We start from the raw sequence: 21153 nt of genomic DNA, 5'->3' as shown, positions 1-21153 counted from the left end.
GTTGCCATTAGTGTCTGTTTGTGAAAAATGTTGAGCTAGCACAGTGCTGAGAAATGACACAAGCTGAAAAAGAAAAAAAAGGGTAGGAGCCACTATTTGTTGGGAATGTTAAACACCACACAGTATGTGGTTCTGACTGTGTAGGATTTCTTTTCCCTGTCCTCTTTCCTTAAAATAGTTTTTCTTAAACCACAAAACTTCACCTTTCTTTTCTGTTTTACAGACAAGCAGAGCAAATACAGAAATAATCTCCAGAGATGTTCTGCAGGTATTTTTGCTTCTTCAGTTTGTGTCTTTTCCTTCCAATCCAAAGGTAAGTGGACTGTTTGTTTTGTTTTACAGGGAATGTCTGAATTATGTTTCATATAAATAACATGGGTCAAAAGGAAACTGTGCTCCCAATTATCCAGCCCATCCAAAGAAAGCTGGGTGCAGTAAGGGATGTGGCATAGAAGAGAGCAACCCGCATCGGTCCCAAAAACACAGCATGTACATTAGCAGTGCAGCTCCTTATTCCTCTTCAGGACCAGAACAGTTTGTGGTTTTTGCTGGACATGCCCCCCCTGGACTCCCAGCTGTGTTTTTACCATTCCTCAAACTTCAAGTCCTGCATTTCTTGAATGGTTTATGTTTATGCTGTGCACTAACTGGTGCAGTTCTCCTGCAAGGTCCTTTTTGGGCTGAAACGTGCAGCAGAGCTTTAACTAACTCACTCAGCTTTAAAGCGAACAGGAGGAAAAAAATCATTAGAGCTTTGAGTAACTACATTGTGAAGTTTCTTACCACACCGAGCAGTGGGCCTGAGGCTCTGGGGATGGACAGAGGTGCTGCCTCCTGCCTCCTTCAGCCCGTCACAGAGCAGTGACAACCATTCTCTCATTTACACTGCACCATAAAACTCACTTTTTACAGCCAAAACTGTGTCTCTAGTTGTCTATATGGTAGTGCAGATCTGTGAGCCTCATAACGTCATGTACTAGCTTTGTTGTCTGTCCACAAAACATTGATTTTGACAGTGTAAATTAGAGTTGGACCTTCTGTACACTCAGCAGCGAGGGGCGGCTCAGCCTGCAAAGCTTTGTTGGTGTCTGTGAAGTGCTTGGTGCTTCATCTTTCCCCTCTGGTGTGCTTGGGGGTTTTGCTCCTGACAGCAGCTGTAGAGACACTGCCTGACACCAGCAGAGGAGGATGAAAGCTGCTTTAGGGGATGAGTAATTAGGGAGGAGGAGCTGCTGGTCAGTAAGATTTGTCTCATGCTGTTAAAAGCAGGAGAAAAAAAGAAATGCACGTTCCTTATATAGACTGTATGAGGAGGAGTGGGAAGGGGGAGATTGCAGATTGATATTAAGACTTGTGATATATAGACCCTGCTTGATTTGTCTGGGACATTTTAAGAATGTCCTTAAGCTACTGTGTGTGCAAACTGGTAGTTATTAGCTGAGGTAATTTGATGTTTTCCCACCTCTTCAAGGTGCTAGTTATTCAGCTAAGATTAGCAATGCGAGCAAGTGCTTGTGGTTTCAATGATCTACTTATTTTTAATAAGCATTTTATGCAATTTGTTTGAGCACAAGCTGGAAACACAGCTGCAGACCAGATGTGCCCAGCTACACGTAACAGTTCATGTTTGTGTCCCCAGGAGGTGCTCCCTGGGTCACGTATCCAACTTGCAGAGCAGCGACACAAGGTCCCTCCCTGGATTTGAGAACCTCACCATGGGATACAACAAATACCTCCGGCCCTACTTTGGCGGTATGTTGGCTCCACACGTTTGACACTTTGAAGAACAAACAGTCTGTAAGGCTTGTGGGGAAAGTAGAGCATGCTTTAAGCTTTCTTTAGGATGCTGCAGTTTAAAAGGCTGTGTTCCTTTTAAATTAGATGGTAGCCAGGGCTGCCATCCTTTCTGTGCATCCACTGCTGTCATGGATAGATTGTGGTTGTACATTTGGAGCATGAAATCATGTCCACCTGTGAGGTGAAGGACAGGGAATTTATAAACTTCAGCACGTCTAGGAAAGACGTACCAGAGTAACTGAATTGTACATGTGTTTGTTTGGAGTCTGACCCTTGTCATTCGCTGCTTTGTTTTTGTTCATGTACATCTATTTAGCAGATTGCACCTATAGAGGAATAAAGCCATTCTCCTTGCTAGAAATATTGACTTTTGACACAGGCTTTCACTTCACACTGAGACACAGGCTAAACCTGCTTTAACCCCTTGTGAAACTCTAGGGAGTAGGGAGCGCCTGAAGGACAGTCAGGTGTTCAGGAACTTACCTGGGGCTGTTGTCCAATTCGGGTGTCAGGTCTCCCACCTTCCAGGTGAGTGCTGTCAATCAGAGAAAAGGGTTTATCAGAACGAACATTCAGAACATGAAAAATATTGATGGAAATTTAAAAAAGCAGCTATAAAAATTTTTATTTTTATCAAATTTGCTTTTCTGCCAGAACTCATTAATGAATCCATGCTTAATAGAAAAACTCCCCATTAGCTTTCAGCGGGACTTGGATGTTTCCACTGTAGCTCCTGTGACTGACCTGCTACTGGCAGCTTTCGGCTTCTTCCTTTTTCTGACCATGGCGATAAATTTCTGGGACAATATAAAATTTACCAGTTTGTTATGCCTAGAATGTCTGATCTCATGCAGGAATTAAAAAGCTCCTCTAGATCCTGTCACATCAGTGAACAGATGCTTCTGAATGGAGATTAACCACACCTACACTGGTCTATGCCTACCAGAGCCATAAATAGTAACCAAAAATGGTCAGGGCTGTGGTTTGACCTCCAGGGGCCCCAAGTCTTCACAGATCTTCCCTCTGGTCATTAATGTGAGTGGGCTTCAAGTGTCCCAATGTCTAAAATGAAGATGGAGAATGTGAAGGACAGCTACTAAACAAACAAAGGCAAATGAAATATATTTTGGGGTTTGGAACAGTTTAAAACAAATTCAAAACTGTTTAAAAACAGTTTAAAACAAAGAAAAAAAACCCAAAACACCTGGAAGGAAATTTAGGAACTGTGTCCCTGGGACTTTTGCAGGTGTGATTTAGATGACTGAGGAAAGGCATTGCTGTGTTGTCACCTAAGCAGAGAGCTGCCTTGGAAAGCACTGAGCCCTACTCAAAGCCCAAATCCGTGCTGGGGATTAGACAAACCAGGCCCAGCCTCAGGGATAGTCTGTGTCTTTGTGTAATTGCCTGTTGATCCCCCAGCCCCTGCTCGGACATGCCTGGGGAGGAGCTGCCCTCTCGTGGTGGATTTTCAGAGCGCCACAAAGCGGGGCACGACCGGGATTCAGGACTTGAATCCCGAAAATTCGCTTTTACGTAGAACAGTAATAATATAATAAATAAAAAGAGGCAAAGGCTCTTGCATTTTGCTGTTTGTAGCCCAGTGTATGGACTCAGGGATTGTGGATGGGTTTTGATAGATTAAGACCTGTTGCTGAATTAGTCAGGCTCAAAGGTATCTCAAGGCCACTTCGAGAACAGAGTCTGCTGTGAGAAAGAGGGGCGTTCCACAATCACCCAGGTCCTGGCGTGGCATGAATCATCGGACGTATCATCAGTGAGACTCCAGAGCACGGACAGCCCACAATACTCATTTAACGAATCCATGCTTGGAGCGTGGATGCGTGATTAGAATATAGTTACGTATATAAGGAGACTTGTTTCTGTAATAAATGGCTTAGCGTGATTCACATTGAATCGACTTGTTTTGCTTAGTCCTTATCTCGCTCTACAAGGGATCACTGAATTTCTCTGCCTTGTAGTTTTTCCTCTCTGAGAAACAGGGACGCCGATTGCTACCTGTGCGTGGAAAGTCCGAGAGCTGTGCCTAAGAGCTGCTTGGTGCAGAGTTCATCCTTCTTGCCACTGTGTGGGTGTTGTGGATGGGGTGACAAGGCATAAGGTAGCCCTGTCACAAATGTCGCTGAAATGGTGCTTATCTCAACTGCACATCTTCATAGTTGGTGGATATTTGCTCTCTGGTCCCATCACCAAACACAGAACTTTATTTTGGATCATTATGTCATTTGTGACCCTAATGCTCTAAAACTATGTCTCACCCTTTGGGCTCCTGCAGTTTTAGAGAAGGCACCACACACCATCCAGAGCCCTTTTATTGTGCCTTTCGCTCTTCTCTCTGCTTAAGTTTTTTTTTCCCTCCACAGGAGACCCTGTTCAAATTGCAATGACTCTGGACATCGCAAGTATTTCTAGTGTATCTGAGAGCGACATGGTAAGTGAAAACATTTTTATAAGAGATAAGAGTAAAATCTGCCTGAGACACTTGTCATATATTCCTGCATCTTCAGCACAGCATTTTCAAGCAGCTTTGCGTTACTCTCTTGACCACTTTCAGAGGTGTGATGAGAACAGAGCTCATTTATGACTGCTAACTATGTAGATGCAATAGTAATGTGGGCTTGTCAGTAGATAGAGATGGCTCTGAAGGTCTTAGTGGTGCAAAACTCAGAACCCATTGGAAATCAGGCCCCTTGAAAATGGGAAAAATGGCATTTCCTCTCCCTTACCTTTCCAGTGTGCAGGGTAGAGGTGGCCTCTGTTAGATGTGCTGGTGTTGTTTGAAGACACAGATGGGGTTTTCTTCTCAAGAGGAGAAATGAGGCTGTGAGCTGCTACACAATCTAAGGCTCAAAGGACTGGTCATCCTCATAGGAAAAACAAAAAGTCAAACACACAGAGAACATATTCCCACCACTGATGAGTCTGGTTCCTCGCACTTCTGATAACAGCTGGATTTCAAACACAGATCGCTGAAAACTCTGGTTTCAGGCTGACCAAAACTGTGGGCAGCTTGGATAAATGCAGCAAATAATTCAAGTCCAAACAGCTGGAAGTTCCATCAGGAACAATTTCAACATTAATTTCAGCATTTCCAAGAACAGCACTGACTTTCTCTTCTAGAGAAACAAAATATTGTAGCTTTGATAAAGCTCTTCATTTTAGGGAAGGGGCAGAACCAACAAAATCAATTACTCACATATCTCTAACTAAATTAAAGAGTCTTGTAAAATAGATCCTCTTCTGCAGTTTTTCTTTTTGATGGTCCATCTAAGTTGCTCTGACCACATGAAAAACATTGCAGTGGCTTACTCTGTGCCTCAATAAAACCTGGAAATCAACTAAGATTCTTCACTTTTGTCAATATTATAATTCACTGTATTGAAAGCCTTAACTGTGCATTATTTGGTGTTTTTTCCTCTATCATAGACCGAGAGCAAAATTTTTAAAGTTGCAAAAGCCAATGCTGACACCAGATACTTACTTAGACCTTTTCTCTTAAAGCGTTTCACAAATTATAGATTGAATGGGACAGAGCTGCTTCATCTTCCACAGACATGCAGTATATCTGTGGTAGAACATAGTGACTGGTATCAGACTGTCTGTGACAGAAATGTTTTGAAAATAAAAAGCATTACTGGCTGCATTTACTTCAGGTATAAGGAAGCAAATGAAATAGTACAACAGTGCCCTGTGTCTGTCCAGAAGGCTCAGTAAAGAATTATCTGCAGGGCTGAGTACTCGTTAGTCTCTTTATGAAAATGCTCCAGTCACTGCAGGTAGATTTTGGCAGGCTGACCTCAACTGCATCCCAGTGTCCTTAGATTCAAAACTCCTATTAAACAAGATGCTACGAGTTTTGTTCTTTGATTTGTTTGTGGGATTTTTTAAGACCTCAGTGAAATAACAGGTTGGTTTTGCTTACCTTTTTTTTCTCCAAAGTGCCCATGTCTCTTTCATGATGGTGTTTATAATACATGTGTAACTTTCCAAATGATTTTTAATGTCGATGACTTGCCGAGTGGCCTCAAGTGTGCGCTGCCCATCTGTTTTCTTACCTGTAAACCAGACACAAAAATATCAATTACAATAATTGCTCTTTTAAAAAAAATACTATGAGAATAATCTTTAGTCCTCAAACATTACACTTTAGAATGTAAGTACAGTAGAAATGTAATAGAGTAAATAAAAGCATGGTGAAAATCTACCAGATCTGCTGCATGTACCTGAATCTGAGCTGTTGTGGTATGTTGAACAAATGTGTGTTCTGGCTCCTGTGACGCATGGCACACCCCTGCTGTGCTGTGAGGTGTTCTGGACACACATGCACACAGGTGTTTTTCTCTTTCCCAGGATTACACAGCTACCATCTCTCTGCAGCAGCGCTGGACAGACCCCCGCTTGGTCTTTCACGGCAACAAGAGCTTCTCGCTAGATGCTCGTCTCGTGGAATTGCTCTGGGTACCAGACACGTACATTGTGGAGTCCAAAAGGTCCTTCCTGCACGATGTTACCGTGGGGAACCGCCTCATCAGGCTGTTCTCTAATGGCACTATCTTGTATGCTTTAAGGTAAATCAACCTTTGGCTTTGCTGCTGCTGCTGGTTCAGAATAGGTCTCCAGAATGCTGCTGGACAGAAGCAGATACCAGATGTTACGAGTAATGAGTTTGGGGTCAACAAGCCAACTGTGACCATACTCTCCTGACCCATTAACCCTGTTCTGGGCACCTGGCAAAGCTGGTCCAGGCTCAGGATTCCCATCCTGGTCTGCACTGTGTCCTGAGCACAGCTCTGGCTCACAAAGCTCACAAGCTCAGGTGTCATGCAGGACACGTCCAGCAGAGTCAGATGGAGGAAGGACATCACAACAGTAACACTTTAACAGACAGTGGGAAGCTCTGTGCTTCCCCAGTGCCATGTAGCCTCAATTTCTGTTTTTTAGCAAAAAGCATGTTTGTACATGTACTGCAGAAACGTGCACTGCAATTGTTAGTAGTTCATACAGTGGTATTTCTTTTGTGTCCCAGTTACCTGCAAAGTAAACTGTGTTTACCCTCCACATTAGAGCAAGCCAGAGTGTGTGTGCAGTTAGTCACTGTGCCTCAGGTGACAAGTGGTGACTTCATAAAATGTGCAATGCACTGGAAAACCTGTGAATCTACAAGCTAATTCTCCCACCACAGCAAAGCAAAATTCCTCCTTTAGTTACTTTTTCATCGAAGTGACTGCAGAGAGCACATCTCCTTCAGGAGGGTTCTCTCTGATTGCCATCAGTCCATTCATTTCAGAGGTCAACTCTATCTAAATGACAGAGCAGACTCTTAGTGGTCTAGTTTGCTAAGAAAAACAGAGAGATTTTATTATGCACCTTTATTGCAATTCTTGGAGTTCTTTCTTTTCCTACAGAATTACTACTACTGTTGCTTGTAACATGGACCTGTCAAAATACCCCATGGACACACAAACATGCAGACTGCAGCTAGAAAGCTGTAAGTAAAACATTCTAGAAAAAACCTCATTTATATTAATTTATTCATATGTAACTACGCATCCTGAATGTTTGCATTCATCATGGTACTTTCTGGAGTAGACTTTTATTCCTGCAAATACTAGAGTCCAAAAGGAAACAACTTGGCTTCATCATTCTTCAACTGTTTGTGTTGAAATGTATGGTTTAGAAGATTCATGTCACTGGAATTTCTGTTAAAATAATAGTATTTTATTGCAGTGTAGATAGTTCAATTTTGCACATAAATGATGGAGAAATAACAGCTGGTTTGCCAAATTGGGTCCCTTTTGCACAGACAGCTTCTTCGAAAGTAACTTGTGGGGTAAGTGCACAGGACGAGTACAGCAAGGAACAACTTCTCACATTTTTAGGTATCTACTACCTGTTGCATCTCTGTAACAAGACAGTGTGAATGCTGGTGCTGCCAGACGTGACTTGAACATGGCTCTCAAACACATGATCTGAAACCAAGGCCAACCCCAACGTTGTGGTATATGCTTCTAGATGGGGCTAATGGGACCCTTGTCAATAGGAGGAATCTCAGCCTTGAAAATCTCAAGAAAAAGAATAATCAGTGAGTTCTGTTCTCAATTAATTAAAGGCTCATCCACGGCAAAGCTGGTTGGGAAAGACTCCAGGTAAATTTAGGACATGACAGGGCTCTTAGCCAGCAGCTCGGCCAGAGCAGTGGTGCTGTTCTGTGCCTGTGATGCTCCACAACAACCAACCATCTCCCACTTCATGTCACAAAAAGAAACACCTAAAAATCTCAGTGCTGAAAACACCAGATTTTAACTTGTGGAGCTGCAGCATGGAGCACCTACGGAAGCAGATATTATTTTCACATTAAAATCGTATTAGTTCACCATGGTTAACTTTATTACAAAGAATAGCTCCTGAAATAATAATGAGTGGCCTCTTCTGCTAAAGCACAGCTTGTTTGGGCCTGTTTTAAAAGTGATTGGGTCCTACATCATGCTCTGTTGCTGTATAATTCCAATGAAATTACAAGCACATTGCTCACTGGAGATTTCATTAGGATAAGTGCCCAGAAATAACGCTATTTAAATATATGTCAGATGAATTAACAATCATCTATCATTTATTATAAAATTTTCCTGAGTAACCACGATTTATAAAACAGCTCAGAAACTTTGAAACGTCACATGCTTAGGATTTTACACAGGGATTCATACCCTCGACACCTGATTTAGGAGTTCATCACACTCAAGCTCTGGTAATTTGTGTCTAATAAGAAAACACAATTAGATAAAAATAGAGCTGCAACTGAATCTTATTCCTTCTACCAGGACAAACAGGTTATTATCAGAATCAGTGTGTCCCTACTCATTTCCTCAAAGAGGGGCACTTAATAAAAGAATCAAATTAGTGAGACTGATGGGCTTGTTTCCTAAATTAAGTGATATTTTTGAAGTGAATGGCAGGCTGGTGACTCTGTGCCAGTTTTATCCCTCACTCCAACCTGAGGTCATGTTGTGTCATCATTTACGTTTCTGGAGGCAATTACTCAGACGGTAAATACGGAGTTTAATGGTAACTGCTTGAATTGTTGATCCCACCATTTTGAGGCAGGAGTTTGGTGTTACCTAAATGTTGGATGCATGTATTTGTCTTCAGTAACTTAAAGCCTTTGGGTATAGGAGGAATGATTTGTAGAAAAAGCTGCACTAATGAGCAAGTTTTCTGGACAAAACATACACAGTCAGAAGAGCCTGGTTCAAAACCACATAGCAGCTTCAGCTCCAAGCTCTTGACTAACTGAAAACACCTTTTCTGATATTTTTAAGCACTTGAATAGATTATTCAGTGAAATGTGCTTCTGCTACCTGGTAAGGGTTCAGTGGGATCTGTATTCTGTTTTTCTAACCACTGCGTTTCTCCTGCTCTTCTCTCACGACTGGAGAAATTGTGTTTGAGGGTTGATCGCTGCAGTAGTTTTATCCTGCTGCATGTAATCAAATTGCAGATGACAGGAATACGTTATCTTTTAAAGTGTTAAAACGTTTAAAAGTAGAAATACCCCATGTAAACGATTAAAAGGGGTTCTCGGCAGCTTCGCGTGTTGTTCAGCGTTCACAGCAGTGCATGTTGCTGTGGAGATCTGAACCATCAGACTCGAAGTCCAGCACTGAAGGACCAGCCGTCTGCCCACAGTCCAACACAGCTCAGAGGGTCTTTGTCCACCTACAACACCTGGGTCGTGTTCCTGCCCCCACTCGGGATGCAGGGCAGGGCAATAGCTGGGCCTTTACTGGCTGAACCACAGTAACGTGGGTCTTTATGTTCTCCTTAGGGGGATATGATGAAAACGATGTTGTCTTCACGTGGTTGAGAGGGAATGATTCTGTCCACGGCTTGGAGAAGTTGCAGCTCTCTCAGTACACGGTGGAACATTACTACACCCTGGTCTCGAAGTCACAGATGGAAACAGGTAAATCCATGAAAGAGAAAAGCAAGAGAAGCTCTCAAGTGTTTCCCTTCCATGGGCCAGTATCTTTTGAGTCAAGCCTGAGCCAGTGAAGTCTTTAGCAAATCTTAATTTCACAGAAACAGAGGGACAGAAAGCTGGTGAAATAAAATTAAGAGTAGTTGCAATTAGGATATTCTGTAAGATGGAAATCTACAGAAAGGTGGGGCTTTTAATATGCTATATTCACTTGATGGATTTTCCTTTACCTATTTTTAAAAAATTCTCCACTTCTTTCCTTCTCCACCCCTACCTGAAGAAACTCTCTCCCTTCCTCCCAGGTGTGCAGACTATAAATACTGCAGAGACACATGGTTACAGTCACTGGGAATAAAAATAACTTTTAAAATACACTTTTGTTTGGAAATTACAACTCTATCATGAATGAATAAGATCTTTGTACATCAGAATTCTATGTCTTTTTCATTATCAGTGTAAATACTCTTAGCTCCGATGCAGACACTATGAAAGGGGGCAAAACTTCCTTAGAATGACCAAGTTTTAAAAATAACAATGTTTTGTTGTTTTCTGTTGTGTACACAGCCCACAAACAACATGGGGTTTGTTTCTCCATTTCAAATGGAACTATTGTTTAAACAGCAGAAATGTCTCCTGAAAATACTAGCAATCCAGCTCCAGAACCCTTATGTCAGTATTATGACAAATTGTTTTTAAAAAAATGACTGATTTTTTTTTTTTGAGCACAAAAAGACACAATTATCAAAGATCACTAATTACTAATGAATACAAGGGGTCTAATTCCCTGTGATGACAAGACATTGGGATGCTTTGGGACATTAGCCAAAGCCTGCTGGAATTGAGAGAAAAATCTTCTGTTTATTTCTAAGCCATCAGATAAGACTGAAGCTGGCAATGCCCCTTCAAAGCGGTTCTTGGGCAAAATGTGCTGTGCTGAGTACAAGAGAACAGATGAAAGCATCAGCCCTTCTCTGCTCTAAGACACAAGTATAAAATGTTTTCACTGTGGATGAAGTTCAGGAGCCCCTTTACAAGCCACACATTGTTCTAGATGTCTCTTGTCCAGCAACGCTGTGTGTCTGTGTCCTCTCATCGAGGGTACATTGGATAAACCTCGGCTGCAGGGCTGGTGTGGGCTCTCCCAGTTCAAGCGTCCTTGGGAATCTCATGGTCGCTGTGTTTCTTCCTTTCATGAACAGGCAATTACCCACGACTGATATTGCAGTTTGAGCTGAGAAGAAATGTCCTTTACTTCATTTTGGAGACCTACGTGCCCTCCACTCTGCTCGTCATGTTGTCCTGGGTTTCTTTTTGGATCACATTGGATTCAGTGCCTGCAAGAACCTGCATTGGTGAGTTACTGCCTGAGGAAGGGAGAAGGTTTAAGCAGGCAGGGGAACCTCCGAGGGCTGGGTAGACAGTAGTTTCTTTGAGCTCTCTGCTCTATGATAACTGGAGCGCTCATGTGCTGCTTTTCCTTGTGGCAGAGCTGGGTGATCTGTATGGAGCATGGAAGATGTGCTGCGGCTGGCACACTTGTCCACCCGCAGAGCTGTGTGTGGCCAAGGCTCCGGGTCGAGGGCAGAGGACACGTTCTGTGATGTGCTTTGGAGGGGGCAGGGATGGGGGTCTTCTTTTACTGAAAGCAGGAAAAATACAAGAGCCAAGAGCCTGTTGGAGCCAAGGTGTCAAAGACAGGGACAGCTTATGTGAAATGAGTAGCTAACACTACTAGAGCATTTTACTTGACAGATGATTTGGATTTGGGTAAGGAGTGATGTGCTCTATCTGGCTCACACTAGAGCATGTGCAGAAGGACAGGCCAAGCTTTTCCAGTGTGTCTGCAAGAGAAGGTCTTTTCCTTTTCTGCTTTCCAAGGAGTAACAACAGTGCTTTCCATGACAACTCTGATGATCGGCTCACGAAGTTCACTTTCGAAAACCAACTGTTTCATTAAGGCCATTGACGTTTACCTCGGCATCTGCTTCAGCTTCATCTTTGGTGCCCTGGTGGAATATGCCATGGCTCACTACAGCTCATCACAGAAATGTGGAGCTAAAGCACCTCAAGAGGTAAAGCCTGATCCACCTTAATAAGCCTAGTTATCTTGGATAGACAGTAATTAGTCCTCCATTAGCTGAATAAGACAATTGGTCTTCCTGTTATGGATACAGGAACAATTGCTTCTCCTAATTGTCGCTAAGTCTAAATCTTTATGTGCAACAAACGCGTGAATAACACCAGAGCACTGTGTCTGTGCCATAACCTTAGCTGACAGGTTAGATTTGCAGGACCACATTTGGGAAGGCACTTTGGCCAACTGCTAGAACTGGATCTGTAGCCCTGAGCTGCGCTCATGTCAGAGCATGAAGCACCTTTGCAAAAGGCAGCCAAAGAAGCACCAGTATAACACACCTCTTCGCTCTTCTATGGAATAATTCTGATTAGGACACTGATCTGGCCGATAGTTCCTGTATCAGAGGAAAGCTGAGCTCTTCTTCCTTCCTTCCTGGAAGACAGCACCAAACATTCCCACCATGTTCTGTGGGGGTTGCAAAGGTGAATGAATTGTTCAAAGAGCTCTGCTAAAGCAGTGTGAGAAATTAAAGTGTCAGTTATGATAGTAGTCCAGTGGTCATCAAGGGTCCAAATCCTGTCAGAGGGAAAAGAGGTTTCCCACCTTGATGCCAAGCTCCCTAGCCATTAAGTCACTGTGCAGATGTGAAGAGATGGATGTCTTGGAGGAGATGGATATTGGGTTGCTCAGTGACGCAGTGAGACTTGCTCTAAGATCTCAAAATACCTCTAGGAATATAGTGGTGGAAACACAGGCATTTCTGGTAATTCAGGCACTCTTAAAAATAGGCAGCAGCTGAAAGGCATGTTTGAATATTGAGATGAACACATATGAACCTGTGTTGTTTTATCTTTATCCTTATGGTCTCCTTATTTATTAAAGCACTTTTCCTCTGCAGGAGAAGACAAACCCTAAAATGAACTGTACATTCTTGTCTCCTAGGGGCCTGCAAATGAACTCACTAAAGAAATGAAAGAAGTCAACATCACTAACATCCTCAACAGCTCCATCACCAGCTATAAGAAGAAAATCAGCTTTACAAGCATTGAGATTTCAAGTGATAATGTGAACCGCAGTGACTTGACCATGAAAACTCATGAGAAAATCAAATGTGTCTTGAGAAACAAGATGCACAGGATTATTGGTTATTTCACAATTCAGAACCCCAGCAATGTAGACCACTACTCCAAATTGCTTTTCCCTTTGTTTTTCCTGCTGGTAAATGTGTTTTATTGGGCCTATTACCTATATTTTTAGTAGAAATGAGTCGCTTCATTTTCCTACTTCAGCGGGGGAGAGGAATCTTGCCAACAGGCATCCAGGTATGTAACCTCAGTGAATCCAACGTGGACAAAATGCTCTGTTCCATTTCCTGAGGTGCAGAGCAGAAGAGTGTGTGAAGCGTGTGAGATTCAAAGCCTTGGTGCTCCAGCATTGGCAACATTGACTCTGGACAACTGCTTGTTCAGCTGAGTGGCTGTGCTGGGCTCCTGTGCTTGTACCTGCTTTTCATTCCAGCATCTCACCTCTCACCTGGCCAGGGGCGGGTGTGTAGGACAGCACATGGCAGGCCATAGAGTGCTGCAGGTGCCAGAATTATCTCAGTATTCAGAAGCAGGCTGTAACCTTCTAGTTTAGATGTCCAAGAGGATGTAGGATTAGAGCTGTTATTCTTTGTTTGCCAGAGAGAACAGCAGCAGAGGGACTGTGACTGCTGTCTCAATAGCTCCTGTGTCAGAGAGGTTCTCCTGCCCCTCTGCTCTGCCCTGGGGAGACCACACCTGGAATATTGTGTCCAGTTGCGGCCCCTCAGTTCCAGCAGGACAGGGAACTGCTGGAGAGAGTCCAGCGCAGCCACCAAGATGCTGCAGGGAGTGGAGCATCTTCCGTGTGAGGAAAGGCTGAGGGAGCTGGGGCTCTGGAGCTGGACAAGAGGACACTGAGGGGGGACCTCATTAATGTTTACAGATATATAAAGGGTGAGTGTCAGGAGGATGGAGCCGGGCTCTTCTCGGTGACAACCAGTGATAGGACAAGGGGCAATGGGTACAAACTGAAACACAGGAGGTTCCACTTAAATTTGAGAAGAAACTTGTTCCTGGTGAGGGTGTCAGAGCCTGGCCCAGGCTGCCCAGGGGGGTTGTGGAGTCTCCTTCTGTGCAGACATTCCAACCCGCCTGGACACCTTCCTGTGTAACCTCATCTAGGTGTTCCTGCTCCGGCAGGGGAACACAAAAAACAGCCAGCAAAATTGTTTTGTAACCCATATACTCTTCCTGTTGTGCTGCAGTTCAGCAGATAATGCTACCAGCTCCCATGTCCTCCTCACAAACAGATTATTTTTCATGCTGGGGAGTGCCTCCTTCGGCTCTCACTGCTACAAGCAGCTCTTGTTTCTTGTCAGCCACAGGCAAGTGGCCAATTTGTCATCCCCTGCTTCATGTGGCTGTGCAGCTGTGGCAAGAGAGCAGTGCTGCTGGGTGAAAAACCCAGGCGTGGGCTGAGCCACAATGATCTAAATCAGCCTTTCACTCTTTATTTTAGGCTGACACAGTGTTATGTTTCTGCAGAAATTCAGAATCAAGGGGGCTCTGGGAACTGTCAGTCAGCTTTGTTTATCCTGCAATCAGCAGGACCTTGGAGCTTTGTTTTAGAAATAAATTAACTACGTGGCACACACAGTTTATGTTTGAGAACTGAATGTCATTTGGTACTGTGCAGCTTAAGGCTACTGGAAGTCTTCCTGATTTTAAAATGAACACTTTATGGCAGATTTTTCCCCCCTCCTTTTTTGGTCTGTGCAACTCTCATAACTTTCAGGGCATGGTCCTGCAGTTCTGTAGGCAAAGCAGTGATCGCCTGCAGGGGCTACGGCTCAGCGGGAGCTTTGGCTGAATGAGGCGTCTGAGCGTGTAACTCGTGTTGCAATCTCGTGCACGTGGTGTTTGCTCAGTATAAAGGTCTCGTACTGGGGTTTCCTATAGGAGGTGGGAAAAGCACGCAAAAATATAGATTTTTTTTTTTTTTACTTTAATAACTTTTTATCGAACCGCTTCACCACACTATATTGGGAAGGATCTAAACCACATATTCATAAATCATGGCTTTTACAAAGAGCGGCACAAGAAGACAAAGGGGACCAGACTGACGATGGCAAGTGAATAAACACAAACTCCAATAATGAAATGTTGGCTTGTATATACTGGCATTTAAAGTCCATTCCATAAAATGTAATAAAGTGAATGTTTGTGATATGAACACAACCCCCCTGGAGAGATCTTCTATTAAAAAAATCATTACCTTCTTTCTGTGTCAATTCCTTTATTTAAAACCCAACTAAAATGCCCTTATGTGTTCTACACTGGCTGCCAAATATTAATGTTAACAAAAATAATTTCTTTGTAGCTTATAGTAGACTGCTCCTCTCAAGGCTTGCTTTCATTAGATGCGGCTTTTGTTACAACTTCGTGCCTTGAAGTTGCTCAGGACTCGTTCTAAGTTAAAGCTCTGTGCAGCAAAATGTTTATTTATTTACGGGGCCCAGCAAACAGCACATTGTCTTGAAAAGCATCAGCTCTGTCTGTTCTCATTTATTGCTGATTTTGATAACTTCAAGAGGAAGGGAGGGACAGAAAGTAGTAGGGGAAGGAGGGGTTTGGTGGGGTTTTTTTGGTGTTTGTTTTGTTTTTCTTTTCCAGATAATTTATGAGAATATTCTGAAAGAGTTGTTGGCTTGGCCAGGGGAAACGTCTTATTTCAGAAACTCTTAAAATCTAGGAAGTATGCACTCCTGCTTTATTTTCTCCTACATACAATTTTGTTCTCACCTTGATGGAATTTTCCACTTCAATACAGCTCACATGTGATTGTTTCCCTGTATAGCCCTGCTGTAACACAAGATATTGACTCTGGCCTCAGCAGGGCACACACAGTGGTCCCAAGGCCATTTCGGTGGTCAAACTGATGCTTGGCAAGGACCAGGTATGGAAAGTAAGTGACAAAGTAAGCAAGCCACTCAGCCCCTATCCTACTGCAAGTAGGTCAGGCATGTCAGAGGCACCAAAATCAATTTTTGCTAATATATCCTACAGCGAAGCAAGTCAGCCTGTGTGCAAGGGTGTCCTGGAAGAGGCTGGTGTTATGACGGGTGTTGCTGTGGTCCCAGAGGTGACGCTGGGCAGAGGGCAGTGACATGAGCCCAGGCAGGTTCTTCGGAGCAGCCAGGATGATGCGCTGCGCAGTCCTGAGTCTGCCCTCTCTCTTTCAGGTGTTGTCTAACACAAGCTGTAGAAGTACCACTGAACTCAAGGCTTTCGTATCCTGACAAGTGTGGAGCACAGAGCGGCTCCTGTGTTAACAGTGTGCAAAGATAAACCCCGATATCTTGACAGACACCAACTGAAAATCAGCTTTGCCCACACAGGACTGGTGTGCAACACGTAAGCTACAGGTGAGAACAAACCCTGTTTTGCTTATGGGTTCAGCTGTGCTTGGGCTCTGGGCTCAGGAGAGGTCTGGGGTAGCAGCCTGCTCTCCAAAAGAGCCTCTAGGCTGGGAGCTCTTTTGGCTCCCACCAACCTCATCTGCCCTTCAGCAGAGGGAACTTGGCGCCATGAATCTGGATGAGCCACAGGACAGAGTTATCCCCAATGTTTATTATTCCATCACAGTGCCAGTTTGTTTGTGCTCTTGGCAGAACGTGTGGAGGAAAACACTGGACTTGCTTTTTGAGATAACTGCTTTGCAGCGGCATTCTGGTGTGTCGTAACCTTTCCTTATGTGTACTTCCTAAAGCTGCAGCTTCGGAAATCTTTGTCTCTCTTTAAGAACATGGGCACTGACTGTAAGCCTTTGTGGACAAACGCTTGTGAGCGTGCGTGAGCACAGAACGCGTGACGGATAGCGAGCAGCAGGCAGGCAACGCGTGTAACTCGAGGAGCCTTCAAGAGGTGCAAATGCTCGTATCTGATGCACAGAGGAATAGAACGCCTCATACTATGCTATGGAGAGTTGTCCTAGCCAGCACAGGGAACAAAAGCAGTCTAGCCACAGCAGCATAAAGCATTTTGAGGATTAATATAAAAATGTTAATTTAATATAAATATATGAAGGAGCTATGCTATAGAGGAGAGCTAGAAGAGGCTAATACAGCCTGTTTGCAGCCATCCTCTGGAGCTAATGTCTTAGAGTGTGGCAGTGAATGACAGGAAAGATCACCTTTTAGTACCTCCCAACATCCCCCTGCTTCCTCCTAAGCCCCCACCCTTGTTTTTCCCCCTTCACCGCAGCACAAGCAGGAGCTGGCCCTGCTGCAGCAGCCACCAGTCTGAGCTGGAGAGTGTTATTTTTCATTTTCAGGAGGATGAAGGGTTCAGCTCAGGAATGCTATTGTTTCAGAGCATGTGGTTTACATTATGATTTCCAAGAGGTATTTGTATATGCAAACACTACCATCTGCTGTAAAGAATACTTGGCATTTTTAAAAGGTTAATTCAATTTCAAACCTACTGATTGAATTGGTAGCAGAAACCACTCTCATTTGCTTACTGTATTTAGTGTCACAACACCAGTCAGCCAGAAAGCCATGTATTTACACGAAAAGACTGTTTAGTGCTGGTAATTGGCATAGGTTTTCTCCAAATTCTCATTGAAATAACTTCTCTGTTCATTAATTAATAAAAGCTGTTTTAAATTACAGCCTCTTGTCACACTTGAGATCAGACAATGGGCTTGTTAATCTGAGGTGAGTGTTAAGTCTGTAATGAATAATTTGATGCATTTTCTTTCTTTCTCCTTCCCTTTTTGAGATCTATGCCTCACACTGTGGTTTTCCTCAAAGGTTCATGTGGTTTAAAACTCCTTTTTATTGTGTCTTACTCACTTAGCTATTCAACAGGAGAATTCAATATTGAACTGCACGCTGCTATGTTTTGGCACAAAAATGTCTTCTGTATTACGGTTTTAAACTAGAAGATGAGAGATTCAGGTTAGACATGAGGAAGACATCTTTTATGCGGAGGGTGGTGAGAGCCTGGCCCAGGGTGCCCAGAGAGGTGGTGGATGAACCATCCCTGGAGACATCCCAGGCCAGGCTGGACGGGGCTCTGAGCAACCTGAGCTGGTGCAGATGTCCCTGCTCATGGCAGGGGGGGCACTGGGGGAGCTGGGAACATCCCTTCCAACCCGAACCCTTCTGTAATTCTATGATAATGTCTTATTCTCTCAGCTTAGCCCAGGTACTTATGACTGCAAACAAATCCATATTTTGGATTACCATCTCCGCTAGTAAGCTAAATCAACAGAAGAGTTATGAATTGTGAACTGAGAAGATGAGGCAAATCTGGTTCTAGATACAGAGGGTTTTTTTTCCTCCTCAAAAAAGAAAGGCTTTTGTATAATGCCAGTGTCATCTACAGTGAGGTCCCAGATCCTAAGCAGAGATGTGTGTATACTGGCACAGTTTTGAAATAGACATTTTCAGATTCAGCATGTACCAGCATGATGAGGCTCTGACTCCTGCCTTGACAGGGCTTCAGCTGGGTCCCCTGGGCACTGACCTGTCTGGAGACACAGCCTGAGAACCTGTTCCTTTGGGAGCCTGCAAATCTGGAATTATTCAGCTGGTTTGGGCTTTTTCAGTATGTTGTTGAGGTTTTATTGTCAGTCACACTGCAGAGTCCCTCCATTTACTCAAACTTCTACCAGAGGAGGGATTTGGATGGAAATGGCCTGTACTTATTTCAATGTTGGTTTTTGTTTTTTGTTTTTTTTACTTCCACTAAGTTTATTAAGTTTGAGACATATGCCCACCTGCAGTGCCTTGTTTTAAATACAGAGATTACTTCCCTCCCTCGCAAAGAGACAGTCCCAGAGATGTCCTGCCTTTTTCACTCCCTGCAGTCCACAGTCCTCAGCTCTAAAGCACAAACAAGCATGGGTCTACCTTTGCAATGCTCCATGGTACAGAAAAGCAGCAAGACAGCAGTAGCCTTTTCACTCCACTGCTATAGCAACAGCAACCTACTCCTGCAGCATCAATGGACACCATTTAACTGGTATTTTCTATAAGCTGATGTAGTTACTTAATAGAATACCTCTCTAGTGCACACTTAGATTCATGTCAGCTGTCAGGAAATGTAATGACAAACGTAAAACCAGACCAGCTTTTCAAGACATCCAGTTTAGGACAAACAGGTCAGCATTTAATGCAAAAAAAAGATTAACATCTTGCATGCACTGAAAATAGTAGTTTTGGTATCTCTAGCCACACTGTGGCTGGAATAGACTGAGATTCCCAAGAGTGTTTCATCATCCTGGACAGAAAAAGAACCCCAAGTACGCCCTGCTGGACAGGGACAAAGACATTTGCCCTGCCAACTCAAACAGGAAGCCGGCAAAGCTAAAAGCACTGGGTGGAATCCTGAGCCCATTTAAGTTAATGGGAGTCTGGCTATCGATTTCAATGGACTCAGGCTTTTACTTCTCAACTCATCCTCATGCACATTTTTCATTCATATTCCTCTCAGTGCTGTTTCCAGCTTCCAGACCTTTTCTTAGGAGCAAACACACAAAGCTAAGAGCTATCAGATGAAGTACTCAGGTTTCTGTGACCCTCAGAACCAGCAGAACAGGGCAGAGGCCAAGATTAAAACTGGCCTTCTAGAAATGGGCAAATGCAGCCCCATCCTGACCCAGAGAGCACGAGCGTTCATGAAAGCAGGAGTAGCAAATATCCCCAGACAAGCCTCATCTTCCCAGGAGCACATTGTGGTTTCACATTTGTGATAGAGACCCACTATTGATTTTGTTGGTTGTTTAACTTCCAAGTATTTAGATGGATGGTCTTGCTTGGAGATTACTCCTTCTGACTGGAGGGATGAGCCTGAAAGCTCAGGGGTGCCAATCTGCAGGATTCCTTGATGCAGCCCTGTTTGTAGACAGCACACAAAGCTCTGAGAACAGCAGGAAATCTGACAGTGACAAACTGAGAAACACCATCCGCGCACGCAGCCACCCCTTCAGTGGTAAGCGCTGCCCCTCCAAGCTTTCCTCAAGTGCTGCTTTCTGTCCTTACTCTGAAGCATCCCCCGTGTCCTCTCTCATGATTTCCACCTCCTACCGCTGCAGAACACGGGCGCCCAAACAACCCCAGACTAAAGCCAGCAAATCCTCCTCTCCCCACACAGAATCTACACGTCACCTCTGCCGGACAGCATAGCACAGCACATCTCTGGTCACAGGTGAACATAAATGTTTGTCAGAAGTGCTGAATTCTGGAGCAATTCCAACTGAAGCACAGTGGTGGGAGGGGGATTCCTGCGCTCTTCTCCAGCTCCTTTGGTGGGTCATTTTGATCTGACCACCACTGTCCAGGCAATAGGCTTTTTGCAAGACTTATTTGCTCACAGCCTAAACCTGTGCCTGTTGCAGACTTATTTCCCTTTGCAGCTATCATCAGGGCTGAGTACGTCTTTGAAGGAGATATGGGGAGAAGGGCTGGAGTCTGATTTACGGTTTGGGCTGAGGAAAGGGAGGCTTCAGCCCAGCTGACAGGTCCAGAACCACAGCATCCTCCTAACACCACGTGGGCTGCAGCAACTGCAGCTTTTAGCTCTGCACACTCCAAACAGGTGAGGAATCATTTGAGAATATCCCATTTATAGCACTGCCCTGGTGCAAAACAGGAAGGACTTGCACTTTAAAAAAGACCCTTGGAAGTTTCAGAGAGGGTGTTACTGATACCTCCTCCGTAGCCCTGCTCCTGTGTAGATCTCAGAGCAACCCCAGCCTGGCCCAGTATCAGAGTGAATCCTGTTCCCTTCAAGAGATAAGAGTATTTTATGAAAGACATGAATTGCTGCAAGAGACAAGAATTTTGCTTTATCTCAGAAATTGGCTTCTAGTTGCTTTTCTTGAGAAGGATCATTACAGTCTCTTTGTACATTTACTTTCTTCAGCATTGCAGTGCTAGAGAAAGCAGGTGAAGCTGAAGGAAAATCCCCCAAGTTTCCTCTCTGTGCCTGATTTCCTGGCTGCTTTTAGGGACAGCTATTTTTTGCTAATGAGACTTTCCATTATAAAGTTTTCATTGCTTTGGAAAAATATTAACTTTGCTGGGCAGATCAAACAGGCCCTGAAATTATAGTTAGAATATCCTAAAGATCTAGTTCCCAGTAATAACAAGGCTGAACCACAGCACTGCCAGAGGCAAAAACTATATTATTTGAAATGAAACTTCTCATAAATATCCAGCTATGAAGTCATTTTATATCAGCTGCTCTTATAT

General features: G+C 43.8%; 1 protein-coding gene across 2 annotated transcripts; it reads left to right on the top strand.

The window, feature by feature from the left end:
* Positions 1-230: 230 nt before the first annotated feature.
* GABRP (gamma-aminobutyric acid type A receptor subunit pi) lies at positions 231-13124 on the top strand (the record flags this gene model as incomplete). 2 transcript variants are annotated; one of them, XM_080353460.1, is made up of 9 exons in its annotated part: positions 231-313; positions 1640-1752; positions 4179-4246; positions 6166-6383; positions 7221-7303; positions 9638-9775; positions 10990-11142; positions 11669-11862; positions 12810-13124. In XM_080353460.1, 9 exons carry the CDS (start codon positions 258-260, stop codon positions 13122-13124), a joined length of 1338 nt encoding a protein of 445 aa, XP_080209586.1. The 2 variants fall into 2 exon arrangements, with proteins under 2 accessions (XP_080209586.1, XP_080209585.1); XM_080353459.1 differs by having other exon boundaries at positions 258-313; positions 1643-1752.
* Between the last annotated feature and the right edge of the window lie 8029 nt (positions 13125-21153).

The sequence above is a fragment of the Nesoenas mayeri genome (genome assembly GCF_963082525.1).
Source record: "Nesoenas mayeri genome assembly, chromosome: 14".
In the NCBI taxonomy this organism is placed as follows: Eukaryota; Metazoa; Chordata; class Aves; order Columbiformes; family Columbidae; genus Nesoenas; species Nesoenas mayeri.
This window is presented reverse-complemented; position numbering and strand designations above follow the sequence as displayed.